Genomic DNA, 17693 nt, shown 5'->3' on the forward strand with positions numbered 1-17693 from the left:
ATACTATACTCGAGGAAAGACCAGACTACACAAGGCTCAGGGTCTTACTTAACCAGTCCCGGGTAGAGGGACAATTAAAATATCAAATAATCAGGCTCATAATGAGCTACAAATTAATTAAACCAAGTGATTTATAAATCAAACAACTTTTATTAAATCGGTCAACACTTTTAGAGATCAAACCTTCAAATCATAAAATTATATACTTTAACTTGTCATGAAAATTGTTAACTTAAATATTCATACGCAACATTTATTCAAACAATCATTAAAACAAACATTATGCAAAACACGCATTCAAAAATTGTATCAAGGACCTAGCCACTTATACGTACCTTGATCACGAGAACAAAAAGGTACGACTACTAAACTTGACCACGATCGAGAGACTCCTCCTACACAAATAAAATAACCTTAATTAATATAAGGTTAACAAAATAACACAAAACCAAAAACACCATTCTATTGTGCATGAACTACCTAAATATTAACCTTTATCAAAATAGTGCTATTAATATAGTTGGGTGGTCGTTGGTGGCGGAAGAGGTAGTTGTTTGGTGGCAACAACTTGGTTATGGGTTGCAGAGTTTATTTAAGCTAGATAGAGTAAGAAGAAGGGGTGATGAGATAGAGAGTAGAGAAGAGAATTTCTGATTTGGTGTGAATAAGTGGGAAGAATGAAGGGTCAATTTATAGTGTTTAAGGGTGGAAAAGATAGAGTTATAGAAGGTATAGGATTAGTATGAAAACTTTATAAGTTTGGTTAGTTAAATGAACTTCAATGCCATTTAGCCTAGGTTAATTTATGTGGAAAAGAAACTAATGAAAGATATTAGAGAAAAAGTAAGATAGATGTTAATTGGTTAGGGAGATAAGATAGGAAGTAAGATAGATTAAGATACTTAACAAAGGTTGTTGGAGAGAAAAGAATCACTACAATTCTCACGGCCAACTTCATATTTTTTTTATTTTTTTTTTATTTTGAAATCATAGTTTAAGATAATGACTTGAAGTAAAAATATATTAAATAATATCAAACTAAAATAGTTGTATATCATAAAATATTAACTAACCAAAATAATTAATTATTATTGATTTAAGGTACTAAAATAAATAATTAAATACTTATTTTTGGCGCCAAAAATTAATTTTGGCTCCTAATTCAAATAATTGAATAAATTATTAAAATATTTATTTAATATTTATTTTCAAAATTTCGGGGTATTACAGTCAACCCCCTTAAAAGAAGTTTCGTCCCGTAACTTAGAAACGTTTAATACCTTAATTTAATATTCTGAATTAGCTTAAGTTAGTTAAAATTTAGTAAGTTCATGCACAACCTAAGGACTTGATTCAAAAGATTCACTTAATAAAGACATAAAAGGAAAACGCAAAACTCTATTGCATTCTACCCCCCTTAAAAGGAAGTTACGTCCCCGTAACTTAACCACTCACCGTGAAAAGGTTAGGGTACTTTTTACGCATTTCTGCCTCAGCCTCCCAAGTTGCTTCCTCAACCTTATGGTTCGACCATAGAACCTTGACAATCTTCACATCCTTGTTTCTGATGCTTCTAACTTTACTATCTAAAATTCTCACCGGTCTTTCTTCATAGGTCAAACTCTCATCTAGCTCAATTGTCTCTGGTTCTAGCACATGTGCAACATCAGGAACATACTTGCGAATCTGGCTTACATGGAAAACATTGTGCACCCTTTCTAATTCGTTGGGTAAGTCCAACTTATATGCCACTTTCCCAACTTTCTGGAGGATCTCATATTGCCCAATGTACTTTGGGCTCAACTTTCCTCTCTTACCAAATCTCATTACCCCCTTCATAGGAGATATTTTCAGCAACACCTTCTCTCCTAATTGGAATTATACATCTCTACGCTTCTCATCAGCATAGCTTTTCTGTATATCTTGGGTTGCTTTGATCTTCTCTTGGATCAACTTCACTTGCTTAACAGTTTCCTCAATCATTTCGGGCCCAAGTACAACAGTTTAACTTATGTCACTCCAACAAACTAGGCTCCTACATTTCCTTCCATACAAGGCCTCAAATGGGGCCATTCCAATGCTTGCATGATGGCTATTATTATATGAAAACTCAATCAAGTCTAAGTGGTCTTCCCATGAACCTTGATACTCCAATACACATGCTCTCAACATGTCCTCCAAGGTGAAAAGTTGTACTCATCAATAGCTTTGTTCCCATGGCCTTTTGCAAACTTTTCCAAAAGTTAGACAAGAACCTCGAATCACGATCTGAAATGATATCTGTAGGCACTCCATGATACTTCACCACAAACTTCACATATGCCCTTCCCAACTGATCCATAGACCAAGTGTTTTTCATAGGTATAAAGGTTGCGGACTTAGTCAATCGATCCACAATGACCCAAATAGTGTCGTTCCCTGCCCTGGTCCTTGGTAATGCCTCCACAAAATCCATGGCGATCGAATCCCACTTCCACTTTGGTACTTCCAAGGATTGAACCATTCCTTGTGGCCTTCGATGCTCTATCTTCACTTTCTGGCATGTTAAGCATTTTGCCACAAACTCTGCTACTTCTTTCTTCTTGTTTGGCCACCAAAAGACCTTCTTCATATCGATATACAACTTATCCCCTCAAGGATGCATCGAATAAGGAGAGCTATGGGCCTCCTCCATCAGTCTCTGTTTGATTTCCCCACGATGTTGTGGAATACACCATCTCCCTTTAAATCAAATACTTCCCTCATCTGCAATAGTAAAGTCCAAAACCTGCCCTCCCTCAATCTTCTCTTTTATTGCCTTCAAGTTCGAGTCGCCCAACTGACTTTCTCTAATCTCATCATAAATAGAAGGTTTCACTGCCAATGCATTTAACATCTTACTGACCTCTCCATGATCTACCACTTCCAAATTCATCTTCTGAAATTCTACACACAACTGGTCTGGTAAAATCATCAAGTTCATCAAATGAGTGGTTTTCCTACTTAAAGCATCAGCTACCACATTAGCTTTCCCCTCATGATATTGGATATTCACACTATAATCTTTCATAAATTCCATCCATCGTCTCTGTCTCGAGTTCTAATACTGCTGAGTGTAAATGTTCTTTAGACTCTGATGATATGTGAACATTTTACAAGTTGCACCATATAGATAATGTCTCCAAATTTTCAAAGCAAACACAATCGCAGCTAACTTCAGGTCATGGGTTGGATAGTTCACATCATGCAGTTTCAATTGTCTCGAAGCATATGCAACGACCCTCCAATTCTGCATTAAAACACAACCCAATCCAAACTTCGATGCATCACTATACACCTCATATTGCCCACTTTCATCTGGCAAAGCCAATACTGGTGCTGAGGTTAACTTGTGTTTCAAGGTCTGGAACGCTTGTTCACACTCTTGGGTCCAAACAAACTTACTTTCCTTCTTCATTAAATTCGTCATGGGCCTCGCAATCCTCAAAAAATCCTTCACAAATCTTCGATAATAACCTGCTAATCCCAAGAAACTTCGAACATCTGACACATTCTTAGGTGTTGGCCATTCACTCACTGCATTGATCTTCGAGGGATCTACTGAAATTCCTTCCCTAGAAATCACATGCCCTAAAAAGGCTACTTTTCTAACCAAAACTCACACTTCGACAGCTTAGCATACAATTGGTGCTCCCTCAGGATCGACAATACTTTCCTCAAATGATCTTCATGCTCCTCCCTATTCTTAGAGTAGATCAAAATATCATCAATGAAAACCACCACAAACTGATCCAAATATGGCCTAAAGATTTGGTTCATCAAATCCATGAATACTGCAGGTGCATTAGTTAACCCAAATGGCATAACTGTGAAATCATAATGACCATAACGCGTCCTGAAAGTGCTCTTGGCAATGTCTTGCTCTGCAATTCTCAACTGATGGTACCCTGACCTCAAATCTATCTTGGAAAATATTCCAGCCCCTTTCAACTGATCAAACAAATCATTAATTCTAGGCAAAGGGTACTTAGTCTTGACTGTCACATTATTCAACTCACAATAGTCTATGCACAACCTCAAACTTCCAGCCTTCTTTTTCACAAACAACACTGGAGCACCCCATGGGGAAGAACTAGGTCGAATGTATCCCTTATCCAACAAGTCATCTAACTGAGTTTTTAATTCCTTCATCTCAGCAGGAGCCATCCTTTATGGAGCCTTCGAGATAGGTACAGTCCATGGTAGAAATTCTATGGTGAACTCAACATCCCTTACTGGCGGCATACCTGGTATCTCATCAGGAAACACATCTGGAAATTCCTCAACTACTGAAATACTCTCTTTCTTCTCATCCTCCCTTTCCACTTCCTGAACACTACACATGTATATAGGATAACCCTTCCTGACACAATTCCAAAATTGCAAGGCAAAAATGATTTTAATCCTTGAACTCTTCCCTTCCTTCCTATAAGTCACTGTCACATTACCCGGACCCAAAAATTTCACTTTCTGAACAGCACAATCTATGTGAGCCTTATACTTTCCGAGCCAGTCCATTCCTAAAATCGCATCTAAGTCTTGCAAATCAAACTCAATCAAATTTGAAGGAAATTCTAATCCAGCTATTGTGATAGGTACCCCTGTATGTGACTTAGAGCAATTCCTCACTTCCCCAGTTGGAATAGAAACATCTAGAGACACTAACAATGGACTCTCTAACTTTAATCTCTGGACTAAAGATTTTGAAATAAAAGAATGAGACGCACCCGAATCAAACATGACTCTAGCATTCAAAGAACAAACAAGGAAAGTGCCAATTACCACATCATTAGAAGCCTCAGCCTCACGACGATTCATCACGAACACATGACCCTTGGGGGCCCCTCCTGCACCGCTACTAGTTCTATTCCTCTGAGCTGATCCATTGGTCTGGGGTAGTTTAAGTGGGTTATTGGTCTCTTTGACTTTCCCCATTTTAACATCCTTATCCTTGGTGTAGTACTCATACTCCCGATGCCCCAGTTTCTAACAGTAACGACAAGTCACAAGGTTTCCCTCACAGTCCTTCCCTGGGTGATTTTTCTCACATCTTTTACAAAAATAACTTCTCTTGGGCCTGGTGTTATTTCCATTCCCATGATTGTTATTTCCCTATCCATTAGCTCCCTTCCCAAGGTTTCCCCTATTGTCCCTCCTGTTGAATTGCCCATTTCCCCCAGAACTCTCCCCAATCCTAGGCCTCTTATCAACTCCATGTGAACCCCCATCACTCTTCCTTTTCCCTCCAGCTGAGTTCTCTAACTCTCTCCCTCGGATCCCATATAGGTGGGAAGCTCTCCCATAGACTTCATCTAGTGTTTCAAAGGTTACCCCTCCCAACTTCCCCTAAAGACTTAGGGTTAAACCTTGCTCGAACCTTTGGGCTTTCAACTCCTCCGTGGGTACTACCTTAGGTGCAAACCTCATCAACTCAATAAATTTATTATAATATTCATTAATGGTCATATTCCCCATCCTTAGATTGGTAAACTCCATCCATTTCTGCTTCTTCAGGTAGGCGGGATAAAACTTGTCTCTTATAGCCTTCTTTAATTCTTTCCACCCAAAGTTAGGGGTTTCTAAAAGCCTAGTCCGGTTTTGACTCCACCATAGGTCAGCTTCTTCCCTCAAGTAATAAACATCATTATTAACCTTCAATTCTTCAGGACAGTTAATGGCATCAAACAACTTGTCAAATTCCCTTATCCAATTCCCCAAACTAGAAGGATCCTCCTTTCCAAGGTAAGTGGGTGGTTTTGCAGCTGCTACCCTCTTAAAAACTTCCCTAAATTGATCTAAGTCGTTGCTACGATTCCCCTGACTCACCAGCTGGCTCATGCTTTGAGAAATGGTAGTTAGCTTCCTAAAAGTAGAGCTCATTTTGGAACCAGTGCGTCTACTATTCCCAGCTCTTAGAGACATCCTGAATAACTTAAAATAACAAATAATACACATTTATTATATAAGAAAATTTCATAAAACTCTTATTAAAGATTGAAACTCCATATTTAGCCACATAGGCTTATTAAAATAATTAATTCATCTTGTCACTACAAATTCATAAGGGCCACTAGTTGGCTTACAAAACAAAACAATTTGCTATTAATGGAAGAAATCAATTAATTATTATTCTGAAGTTCTACTCTTGGTCTTAGCTTGCTGGATCATCTTTCTGGCCACGTCACCTGTGTTTCCTGTAGAAAGTTGAGGGGAATCAGGTTCTAAAGGTTTAGCCACGTGGGTTGGAATTTGGTTACATTCAAGCAAGAAGGTAGGATAAAATTCACTATGAGTTGGGCTACGGCACGAGCCATAGCTAGAGTTGCAGTTTGGGCTAACATAGGGGCTAGGGTTGCGGTTTGTACTGTGTTTTGGACTAGATACTCGACCTCTTGGGACAAGGGGTTCAGGAGAATGAGGTGGGGATTCAAAGTCATTTGGGTGAGGGATTTCTAAGTAATCGGATGATGTATAGTCAAGATGCAAACGTGGAGGTGGTAAGGGTGGCATATCATAGTTTAGATTATTTAACTTTTAGACTTCTTGAGGTGTAAGCCGAAGAGGAATTTCAGCAACTATTGGTCTTGGGATTTGACTCCAGTCAACTTCGGCGAAATGTAGGTCTGCTTTAAAATTGGTTAAGGTTCCTAGCCATTTTCCTTCATGCATATAGGCTTCAATATTCCACAACCCATTTGGTTTAAATAAATTTCTATACTTTCGGATTAACGTATTATATTTAGGTGTGTTGGGTAAGTGAACTAAGGCCAGTAGGATGACCCATGTTTCCTCGATCATAAATTTCATATTCCTATGTCTTTTTATATCAGTAGCATGCCAAACAATGTCTGTTATAAAGTCACGCACAGATATAGCATCCGATTTTACTAGCCTTTGATCAAAGAAATGTCTTCTAACAGTTTCCATCATCTGTGATAACACAAACTATTTAAGTAAGCAGTTCAAATTTCCTCAAGGATAAATCCAAAATGAATACCAATGGAACCAAGATTCCATAACCACACAAATAACTAGACGACCCTAATTATACTTAGACTAATGCACATTAGGTGTTTACAAAATCAAATAGTTTCAATTCATTTTGTTTTCGAAAATAATAATGTACTCGATTCTTGATATTAGACGGTCGAGCCCGCGTCTCCGAGGAAAGTTACCTACAGAGTTGAGGCGAGTCTTTCCTAGACAGAGAATCGTACCCATTATAGGCCTCCGAAGAGAACCCGAGCATCCTTTTCTCAATCACCTTTCCAAATAAGAAAATAGTTTTTATAGAAAATAATTTTACTTCGAAGAATGCGAAACTCTATCTATCCTATATGCCCATCTTAAGTCTACCCATAAGTTTTATTTTTCAATTTTAATCTTTCGTAGACCCCGAAATTCGATACCACTTTGTAACACTCCCAAATCTCCCTCTACGTAAATAATATATTTATATGTATAGAAATACCGTAGAGATAGATTTGGGTGTATTACCGCCACGTGAAAACGTAAGGCTTAATTAATTACTCAAATTGAAGCGGAAAAATAACTAACTTTTATTAATAATATGAATAACCATAATAACTGTTTCAAAATAAACAAATAAAAACTTGTCCATACATAAAATAAAATTAATTCCTATCTATGAGATCCCAATCCCTACTCTAGTATGCGCACGAACAACTTCACACCTGAAATCAAGACTGCTTACTAAAATGGTAAACAGGGCGAACCAAAACAAAAAGGAAAACAGATTAGCAAAACGCTAAGTACGTATAAGTGCAAGGCATGTAAATACTTTTATTAGGCAAACATGCTTTCGAAATAACCATTTAAATTTAAACCTGTCACGAGTCATTTTCCAAAATTAAACTTTCCAAAAATAATTAAACCTTCCAAGGGTAGTAATATCCATCAATAAAAGCTTTCCGAACCAATAGATTTCCAATTGATAAACTTCTCAATTTTTGATATATTTCTAAACCAATTTTCCTCACCTAAGTGTGCACACCCCCCAAGAAAGTTATACTATACTCGAGGAAAGACCAGACCACACAAGGCTCATGGTCTTACTTAACCAGTCCCGGGTAGAGGGACAATTAAAATATCAAATACTCAGGCTCATAATGAGCTACAAATTAATTAAACCAAGTGATTTATAAATCAAACAACTTTTATTAAATCGGTCAACACTTTTAGAGATCAAACCTTCAAATCATAAAATTATATACTTTAACTTGTCATGAAAATTGTTAACTTAAATATTCATACGCAACATTTATTCAAACAATCATTAAAACACACATTATGCAAAACACGCATTCAAAAATTGTATCAAGGACCTAGCCACCTATACGTACCTTGATCACGAGAACAAAAAGGTACGACTACTAAACTTGACCACGATCGAGAGACTCCTCCTACACAAATAAAATAACCTTAATTAATATAAGGTTAACAAAATAACACAAAACCAAAAACACCATTCTATTGTGCATGAACTACCTAAATATTAACCTTTATCAAAATAGTGCTACTAGTATAGTTGTGTGGTCATTGGTGGCGGAAGAGGTAGTTTTTCGGTGGCAACAACTTGGTTATGGGTTGCAGAGTTTATTTAAGCTAGATAGAGTAAGAAGAAGGGGTTATGAGATAGAGAGTAGAGAAGAGAATTTCTGATTTGGTGTGAATAAATGGGAAGAATGAAGGGTCTATTTATAGTGTTTAAGTGTGAAAAAGATAGAGTTTAAGAAGGTATAGGATTAGTATGAAAACCAGATAAGTTTGGTTAGTTAAATGAACTTGAATGCCATTTAGCCTAGGTTAATTTATGTGGAAAAGAAACTAATGAAAGATATTAGAGAAAAAGTAAGATAGGTGTTAATTGGTTAGGGTGATAAGATAGGAAGTAAGATAGATTAAGATACTTAACAAAGGTTGTTGGAGATAAAAGAATCACTCCAATTCTCACGGCCAATTTCATTTTTTTTTTATTTTATTTTGAAATCATAGTTTAAGATAATGACTTGAAGTAAAAATATATTAGATAATATCAAACTAAAATAGTTGTATATCATAATATATGAACTAACTTAAATAATTAATTATTATTGATTTAAGGTACTAAAATAAATAATTAAATACTTATTTTTGGCGCCAAAAATTAATTTTGGCTCCTAATTCAAATAATTGAATAAATTATTAAAATATTTATTTAATATTTGTTTTCAAAATTTCGGGGTATTACATTTGAAGCCGTTTTTGAGACACCCATGTGACCACCACTCGGATCTGAGTGGCACATCTTCAATACACTAAGTAACTCCTCATTTGGAACACATCTCCTCAATAACCCCATCAACACCCCTTTTATACAAATTTGGTTCATCCCATACATAATGCCTAGCCTCTCTCTTGAGCTTTTTTCTTCGATTCTTGGAAAATGAAAGAGGAAACTCCCAACAAGCAAGATAGTTGACCAAATCGGCAAACCATGGGAGTTCCTTCACATATATAGCATACAAAGAATCATATAACATTCTATCTTCAATGGGAGACCCATCATCTTGAACTTTAAAATCCTCAAGTCTAGATAGATGATCCACTACAATATTCTCCGCTCCTTTCTTATCTCTAATCTCAAGGTCAAAAGTTTAAAGCTCTAACACCCAACAAATTAGCCTTGGCTTTGATTCCTTCTTCATAAAAAGATATTTTAGGGCCGCATGATCGGTGAAAACAATTGTTTTGGACCCTAACAAATAGCAACGAAATTTTTCAAAGGAATGAACAATAGCCAAGAACTCTTTCTTCGTTGTAGTGTAATTCTGTTGAGCTCTGTTTAGAGTCTTGGACATATAATAAATCAAATGAAGTTTCTTATCAACTCTTTGACCTAAAACCCCTCCAATGGTCGTGTCACTTGCATCACACATCAACTCAAATGGTAAATCCCATCTTGGAGCTTGAACAATAGAAGTAGAGATTAGAGCTATCATTAACTTATTAAATGCCTCCAAACACTTATCATCAATTATAAACTTGACATCCTTTTGAAGAAGATCATTGAGAGGCTTTGCAATGAGCGAGAAATCCTTGATAAATCTTCTATAAAAACGGTATGGCTTAAAAATGATCTCACACCCTTCACATTAACCAGAGGTGGCAACTTTTCAATAACCTCAATCTTTGCCTTGTCCACCTCTACGCCCTTGTGAGAAATTTTGTGCCCAAGGACTATGCCTTCTTCAACCATGAAATGACATTTTTCCCAATTTAACACCAAGTTCACTTTCTCACACCTTGCCAAGCACTTTTCATGATTTTTAAGGCACTCCTCAAAGGTAACTCCACCTACGGAAAAGTCATCCATAAACACCACCATCTCCTCCTCCATATGACTCCAAAGATACTCATCATACACCATTAGAAAGTGGCGGGAGCATTGTAAAGGCCGAATGGCATTCTCCTATAGGCAAAGGTATCATAGGAACAAGTAAAAGTAGTTTTCTCTTGGTCATCGGGAGGAATAGGAATTTGGAAAAATCTCGAGTAACCATCAAGGAAATAATAGTAATTGTGCCTCGTGAGTCTTTCAAGCATTTGATCAATGAAAGGAAGGGGGAAGTAATCTTTCTTGGTGGATGTGTTTAGACTTTTATAGTCTATTCACATCCGCCAACCGGTGACCGTCTTTGTCGGAATAATCTCACGTTTTTCATTCTTGACGACGGTCATGCCTCCCTTCTTTGGAACGACATGAACGAGTGAGACCCACCAAGAGCTTGAGATGGGGAATATGATTACCGCATCTAAAATCTTTGTAATTTCTTTCTTCACTACCTCCCCCATTTTGGGATGTAATTTCCGTTGTCGTTTAATAGAAAAAAGACACCCTCCTTAACGGTTATGTGGTGTGTACATAAAGCAGGGCTTATACCCTTGAGGTCATCAATGGTATAACCCAAAGTACCTTGGTGCCTTCTCAAAACACCGCATAACGCTTGAGCTTGGCTTTTACTTAAAGATGCACTAACAATCACGGGGTAAGTAGAATTTGGGCCTAAAAACTCATACCTAAGGTGTGATGGTAAAGGTTTGAGCTCTACCATAGGAACACCTTTACCTTCCTTGGTTAAAGCCGCTTGCAAAGCCTCTTTGCTTGAGATTTTCATGCAAATTTGTTATCACTTCCTTCAACACTCCCATCTAACAAATTCTCATACAAAGCCTTTTTCTTTCTAGGAGCACCTATCTTTTTCTTGTTCAACAAAACGCACTCAAGAGGATCATTAGTTGTGAGCAAGTGCTCATGCATGGAATGTACAATATTGTCAAAAATTTCAACTCTCATGCATTTATCAAGAGATGAAGAAGGATATTTCATACTTTCATTCAAATCAAATTCAACTCCATATTCTACAATTTTAAGTGAAATCTTAGCACTTTTGACATCAAGCAAAGCACCCGAAGTAGCAAGAAATTGTTTACCATGAATAATAGGAATTGTAGAATCCTCATCTATGTCAAGGATCACAAAATCTATCGAAATAATGAACTTTCCTACCCTTAAGGGAACATCCTCTACCTTGCCCCTTGGAATCCTAATTGATCTATCGGTTAATTACAAGGTAATGTTGGTAGGTAAAAGTTCTCCCTTCTCTAGTCTTTGATAAACTGAGTATGGCATAATGCTAACACTATCACCCAAGTCTCACAAGGCATCATCAATTTGCAATTTATAAATAGCACAAGGGATAGAAAAGTTCCGGGATCCTTCAACTTGGGTGGGATTTTGTTCATTATGATTGCAATACAATTATCGATCAAGTTAACCATTTCCGCCACATCACATGTCCTCTTTCCACTCAAGATCTCCTTAAGGAACTTTGCATCATTTGACATTTGTTCTATCACATCGGTAAAAGGAAGAGTAAGATGTAGTAGTCTAAGCATCTCTATAAATTTTCCAAATTACTCGTCTAATTTGTGCGTATTAAACTTTTTGGGGTAAGGGAGATTAGGCTTGTAGAATTATCTTTCTCTCCCTTTCACCTTATCAACTTGTTCCTTATTGACTTCCTCAACTAAAGTATTCTCATCTCCCTCATTCTCAATTTGACCCTTGCTAGGAATCTCTTTAGCATCACTCTTCTTAGAGACTTCACTCTTAAGGACCCTACCACTCCTAGTCACAATCACATTCATAAGGCTCTTAGGATCTAAGCTTGGAGAAGTCAAAGAAGAAATATTTGTAAATTCCTTAAACTCACTAGCCAATTGAGAAATTTGGGTCTCCAACCCCTTATGGTAAGTTAACATGTCACTGAATTTCTCATTACTTAGGGTCATGTAAGTGTCCAACAATTTGGCTTGCGTCTCTATGACATCTTCCAAGAAACTCCTAGAGGAAAATGGTTGATCATACAAATTATCACTTTGCCCTTGGGTATTCGGAATAAATCCAAGTGGGGTAACTCTTTGAACATTCAATTGAAAATTTCCCCTACTTTGATTGTTCTAATTACCTCTACATTGATTTTAGCCACATTCGTGATTATGGTTACCATAACCTTGGTTATAATCCCCATATCCTTGGCCATGACTTTGACCATTATAACCATGGTTGTTATAGCTACCACAAATCCCGTGGATTCCATGGTTGGATAACAACTATTTTGGTTATAATTATCATACTTCACTTTGTTGTGATAATTCCTTTTTCCAACATTCCTTTGAGCATCAAATTTAGGTCTAACATTGTTATTAGCAACAAAATTCACATGTTCATTCTCATTCTCAACACATTCATCACAAGGAACATTAAGGCAAATAGAAGAATCATGGTCGTTCATTCCACACAAATAAAAAAAACCAACATTCTCTAATCATGCAACAAGAAGAAGGAAGAGAGTTAGGGGAAGAAGATGTACCTCTCTCCTTAATTTGGGAGGGAAGAATCAGTGCTTGTGAGGTCGCGCTCTCGAGCTTATACTTGATAGAAACTACCTCCTTCCCTAAGTCCAAAATTTGAGTCGACAAATTGTTGATAGTATTGAGTTGTTCCATTGAGCATCCCATAGTACTACTCTTGTTTATCGGCTCTTTTTCACCATCTTGCCATTCCATGTAGTTTCTAACTACATCCTCAATGATATCTACAACCTCTTCCACAGTCTTGTTCCTGATTTGGTCTCCGGCTGTAGCATCAAGATTTGACCTCCCTTTAGGATTCAAACAGCCATACAAAATTTGAATGATTAGGCAAGTGGGGATTCCATGGTGTGGATACTCGCTTTGATAATCTTTATATCTGTAATACTCGAGATTTTAAAACTTGATTTATTATACTTTAATTCTATATTATTAGCTTAATTGATTTCTAATCACTATTTATTCAGTTCGAATGTTTTAGTCTTAAATTTTATTATAAGATTAGATCATTTCGGAAGCTAATTTTACGAAAGGAACGTTACTTATTTTAAAATGTATTTCGGGTCAAGTAATATTTTATGTTCGGTCAAATGTTTAAAGATTTAAAATCTGTATTTCTACCGAAGAGGGTGAAATTACCAAAATTCCCTTATGCATAGAAAAAGGACAAAATCTACCTCTTCCTTGTTCTTTCTTCACGGTTAAAAATTGGAAGTCAAAATTTGCTTCTTTCCCATTGGATGTTCAATTGTTTCACTTATCATCACAACAAAAGTCAGGTGATTAGCTTAATTTTCATACTTATCAAATTAATATAGTAATCTTGATCTTTACTCTTCCTTCTCTTATAACTTTCTTGTACCAAGGTATTAACACCCATAAGTTTGAATACTAAAGAGACACCACTATTGCCGCAATCACTGTACCTTTTCCCTGCTCCAGGCCGTTGTTGCCATCCTTCTTCTTACCGTCGACCAAGCTCATGCACCGCAGCCACGCACTCTTCTTCTTCCTCCATTCGTGTCGTGTTTGGTGAAACCGAGAATAGTCTTTGAGACTACTCTGTACACATGAAACCTAAGTGAGCTTATTTTGTTTGCTCTTATTTTGATTATATGTTTATCCTTTATTTAAAAGTGTAGTGTTTGTTTAAATTCTAATATTATTTTGCACAAGGAATTGATTATTATGTACTTTGTACATTCAACTTCCTAAAAATGAGTTTTGATACTAGAGCAATTTGAGAGTTCTCTAAATTAACGTTTTTATAGTCATATTTTCTTCTAATATGAATAGTGGTAGTATCTATTTTTAAAGTAATGCTCATTTTACTCAAAATGAGGTAGTACTTGTTTTGTTTCTAAAAATAAGTTTATACTTGTTCTATCAAAGGTTTTGAATTGAGAGGTTACTAATGAATATTTATTATTATTGGGTATGATCGAATGAGTCATGGCAATGAGGAATTAATGATGGAGGTTGAGAGTTTGAATGATGATTATTGGAGAATAAGCTAAGTTAGATGATTAAGGATGATCTAATCAGGTAACCATTATGTCTAGCAATTGTGTTCACTCCCGTATGTGTACCTATTATGTGTTAGCTACTATGTTTAAACCTGTATGTGACAATTATGTCTAGTTATTATGAGTGCACGTGTATATCTTTAATGGCCTGTTATTGTACCACATGTATGCATGTATGATATGTTTGGCACGTTATGATTTAAAAGCATGGTATGTGCAAATGACATGACTTGACATGATATTTTATGTCCTTGTATATATTTTTAATGACTGGTGATATGATAAACATGTTTATTGATGTATTTCAGCCTTATGATTTATATTAATGATTTTACATATACAATGTTCTATTGATTTGTGGATCTCTTGAAAGTATGTTAATAATCTACGAATAACTTATTAAAAGATACTTAACTTAATAAATGAAAGTGAAAGACCTAGTTAGTCTGGCAGTACATGTTATGTTTTGGTCATGCAATGCATGTACCCATGGGGCACCAGCCTAACTATGTTGAGCACCAGCTCTATTTTATGGGCACCGGCCCATCGCGGAAGACGTTCCTCCATGTCATACTGTCCAGCTACTAGCATGGCCAACAAAAAGATAACGAATACATGAATTATATTAAAGGACTTATAAGAACTCACAAGGATATATACTCGCTATATTGATGAGTTTTATGATATACTGATATGTACGATAGTTCATTAAGATGTCTTACCATCATACAAGGTGATAAGAATGCTATGAACGACATGTATTTCTAGTTATTTTATTAATTTATAAATCATGTGTATGTGATCTGTTATGCTATGCCCCTGTTAAATGTCTAACGCTAATGATTATTTTATTTTATTTTATTTTATTAAACTAAGTGTTACAAATGAATGATTATGTAATGTGTCAATGTGCTATGAATTTTTATGAAGTGTAAAGTTGTTCTGAAATGATTTAATATGATACGATAGATGAAACTTTTGTCGGCATCGAAAAGTTAAATGAACGTGGAAAAGAGGCGAGTTACAGGTGGAGGAAAGTTTGTTAATGAAAGGGGGAACATTCCCACACGAAGGAAAGTTATGTTATGTCAAAAACCTGTACTTTACCTATGATCTTATGTAAAGGGAATGATCCTTTCCGACACAGCTTTTAAAAAAATAAGGATATTAGATTATTTCTAAACAACTATGTATGTATGATATATGCTCAAATTATTTTGAAAGAAAAACTGTTTTAACGGGCTAGAGTAATGTTACTGAGTTTTCCACTCATTTTTGGATTTTCCTGCGTTTTCTCTGTTTTTTATTTTTATGGATAACTATAGGGATAATGATGATGACGGAGCTGAAGTTAATCAAAGGCAAAAGGATTAAAGGAATTTACTTAGAGGGATTATGGAATCAAGGCTTATGTATTATGGATCATCGAGAGCTGAGATAGATTGATTATTTTATTACAGTAAGGAAGACTGGAGTTGTATTATTTATTGAATACTCTCATTAAGGAGTATGTTTATTTTTGGGCCCATAACCCACAAGTGGTCATGAGATTATCTATATGGACTACTACAAAAATGGCCAAAGAGACCTAAGATAAGAGACCGTTTGATTAAATAACCGGTCTCTTTGTTTCAAGAGACCCAATATTACAAATAACGGGTCTCTCTAATACTATTTTAGAAAAGTGAAATTTAATAAAGACCCTTTATCAAAGATAACCGGTCTCTCTTGATTTTTTTATTTGTAATTTAAATTAGAGAGACCCGTGTTCTTAAAAAAACGGTCTCTAGACTAACACCTCAAACCACCTATTTAAGTTAGGCGGTCTTTGCACCTAATACCTTAGACCACCCATTTAAGTTAGGCGGTCTGTTGCTTTTCTTAAGAAAAAACTTTATCAATTTTCTTTTAATCCCCTTTTGGCCTTTACGTCTTTACCAACCTGCTCCTTTATACTCTCCCTATTCATTAAAAACCCTAGCTTGCTTGAGTTGCTTCTAGCAGCCTCCATCCTTCCAATCCTTCCCCTAATTTTCTCTCTCTAATTTGATGCAAGTCATGCAATCACTCTTTTCCTCTTCGTAGTGTTCTCACCGGAAACCTCCGCTGGAAAATCTACTCCGGTTGCCGGAAGATTCTCGAATGTCTACAGTGAACTTCAGAGGAGTGCATCGATCACTCTCTTCCTCTTCCTAGTGTTCTCACCGGAAACTTCACCGTCTTTAATGGTCCCAACAGTTCCGCTGCCGAAAATCCTGGTATTTCTCGCTCTATAACATTTGATCTTGATTAATCGAAGTATATCAATTTTTTTTTTGAGTGAATTTTTGTTCCGTATTGATTAAGGTTATGATTATTGTTGCATATATATTTGGATCGATTAAACAGAAATTATAGGATGATTGTATTTGATCAAATTTTGAATGCTTGAAGTTTTGACACTTTTACCTATTCGAGTGAACTGGAGGATTCAATTTGATAATGATTTGAATGTTAAGTAGTAAGAATTTAATCTTGAAAGTGTTTGATCTGAAGTTTTAATTTCTCTATAATGTCTGATATTTAAATTGTTTATTATATTGGATCCGTTTGTTTGATTGGGAATATTTTCTCTATCTCCCTTCTTCATCCTTACTTTCTGTATAATTAGTTTTCTGAATAAGTTGATTTTCGATTTTTGATTTTCTGTATAATTCTTTCACAATTTATTTCATTTATCTTATTAATTAGAGAGGTTTGATTTCAGCAAATTGGGTGATTAAATTTCTGTGTTTTTGAATTTCTTGATTTGAGATTATTTGATGCGAAGGTATTTGTTATTTATAATTTTTTGGGTTTGATCTTTGAGTTTTTCACCTAATTCTTATGTTAATTGCAGCTTATGAGCATATGAATCATATGGATGAGTTCATATTCGAAGCTAAGACACTGTCCAACACGATAGAATATTTGAAGCTGATGCGTATTAGGATTCAAAGATTTTTTTTATACTTTGTACATTGGGTTGTGTAATTTGTTGTATGTACCATATATTTGTATTATATAAAACATTAAATACAATTATAATTTAAAATTTAAATATTAAATTAAATTAGCTATTTTTTTTAAAATGACACCAAGAGACCGCTTAAGTTCTATAAGCGGTCTCTCTTTTCTCAAAAAAGAGATTGCCTAACTTCAATAGGCGGTCTCAGTTTTCTTAAAAAAGAGACC

At 35.7% G+C, this 17693-nt stretch overlaps 2 protein-coding genes and 1 long non-coding RNA gene across 3 annotated transcripts; 1 reads left to right on the forward strand and 2 right to left on the reverse strand.

The window, feature by feature from the left end:
- Window positions 1-1443: 1443 nt before the first annotated feature.
- Window positions 1444-1983, reverse strand: LOC145557613 (uncharacterized). The gene is made up of 2 exons (XM_081618787.1): window positions 1885-1983; window positions 1444-1833 (listed from the first exon to the last, which is right to left on the reverse strand). Exons 1-2 carry the CDS (start codon window positions 1981-1983, stop codon window positions 1444-1446), a joined length of 489 nt encoding a protein of 162 aa, XP_081474913.1.
- Window positions 1984-4188: 2205 nt separating this feature from the next.
- Window positions 4189-5940, reverse strand: LOC145557614 (uncharacterized). Its single transcript, XM_081618788.1, has 2 exons — window positions 5428-5940; window positions 4189-5004 (listed from the first exon to the last, which is right to left on the reverse strand). Exons 1-2 carry the CDS (start codon window positions 5938-5940, stop codon window positions 4189-4191), a joined length of 1329 nt encoding a protein of 442 aa, XP_081474914.1.
- Window positions 5941-16339: 10399 nt separating this feature from the next.
- On the forward strand, window positions 16340-17553 carry LOC145559737 (uncharacterized). Its single transcript, XR_014092912.1, has 2 exons — window positions 16340-16738; window positions 17359-17553. It is a non-coding gene; the product is annotated as an uncharacterized LOC145559737 (long non-coding RNA).
- Window positions 17554-17693: the final 140 nt, after the last annotated feature.

The sequence above is a fragment of the Chenopodium album genome, chromosome 9 (assembly GCF_948465745.1).
Source record: "Chenopodium album chromosome 9, dcCheAlbu1.1, whole genome shotgun sequence".
NCBI lineage: Eukaryota > Viridiplantae > Streptophyta > Magnoliopsida > Caryophyllales > Amaranthaceae > Chenopodium > Chenopodium album.

Excerpts from the sequence above, each read along its gene's own strand:
- LOC145557613 (XM_081618787.1), bottom strand. The coding sequence starts at position 1,983 with ATGATTGAGGAAACTGTTAAGCAAGTGAAGTTGATCCAAGAGAAGATC. Across the intron at positions 1,834-1,884 it reads CTGATGAGAAGCGTAGAGAT|GGGGTAATGAGATTTGGTAA; the intron begins GTATAATTCCAA and ends TCTCCTATGAAG.
- LOC145557614 (XM_081618788.1), bottom strand. The coding sequence starts at position 5,940 with ATGTCTCTAAGAGCTGGGAATAGTAGACGCACTGGTTCCAAAATGAGC. Across the intron at positions 5,005-5,427 it reads TGATGAGGTTTGCACCTAAG|AAACTGGGGCATCGGGAGTA; the intron begins GTAGTACCCACG and ends CGTTACTGTTAG.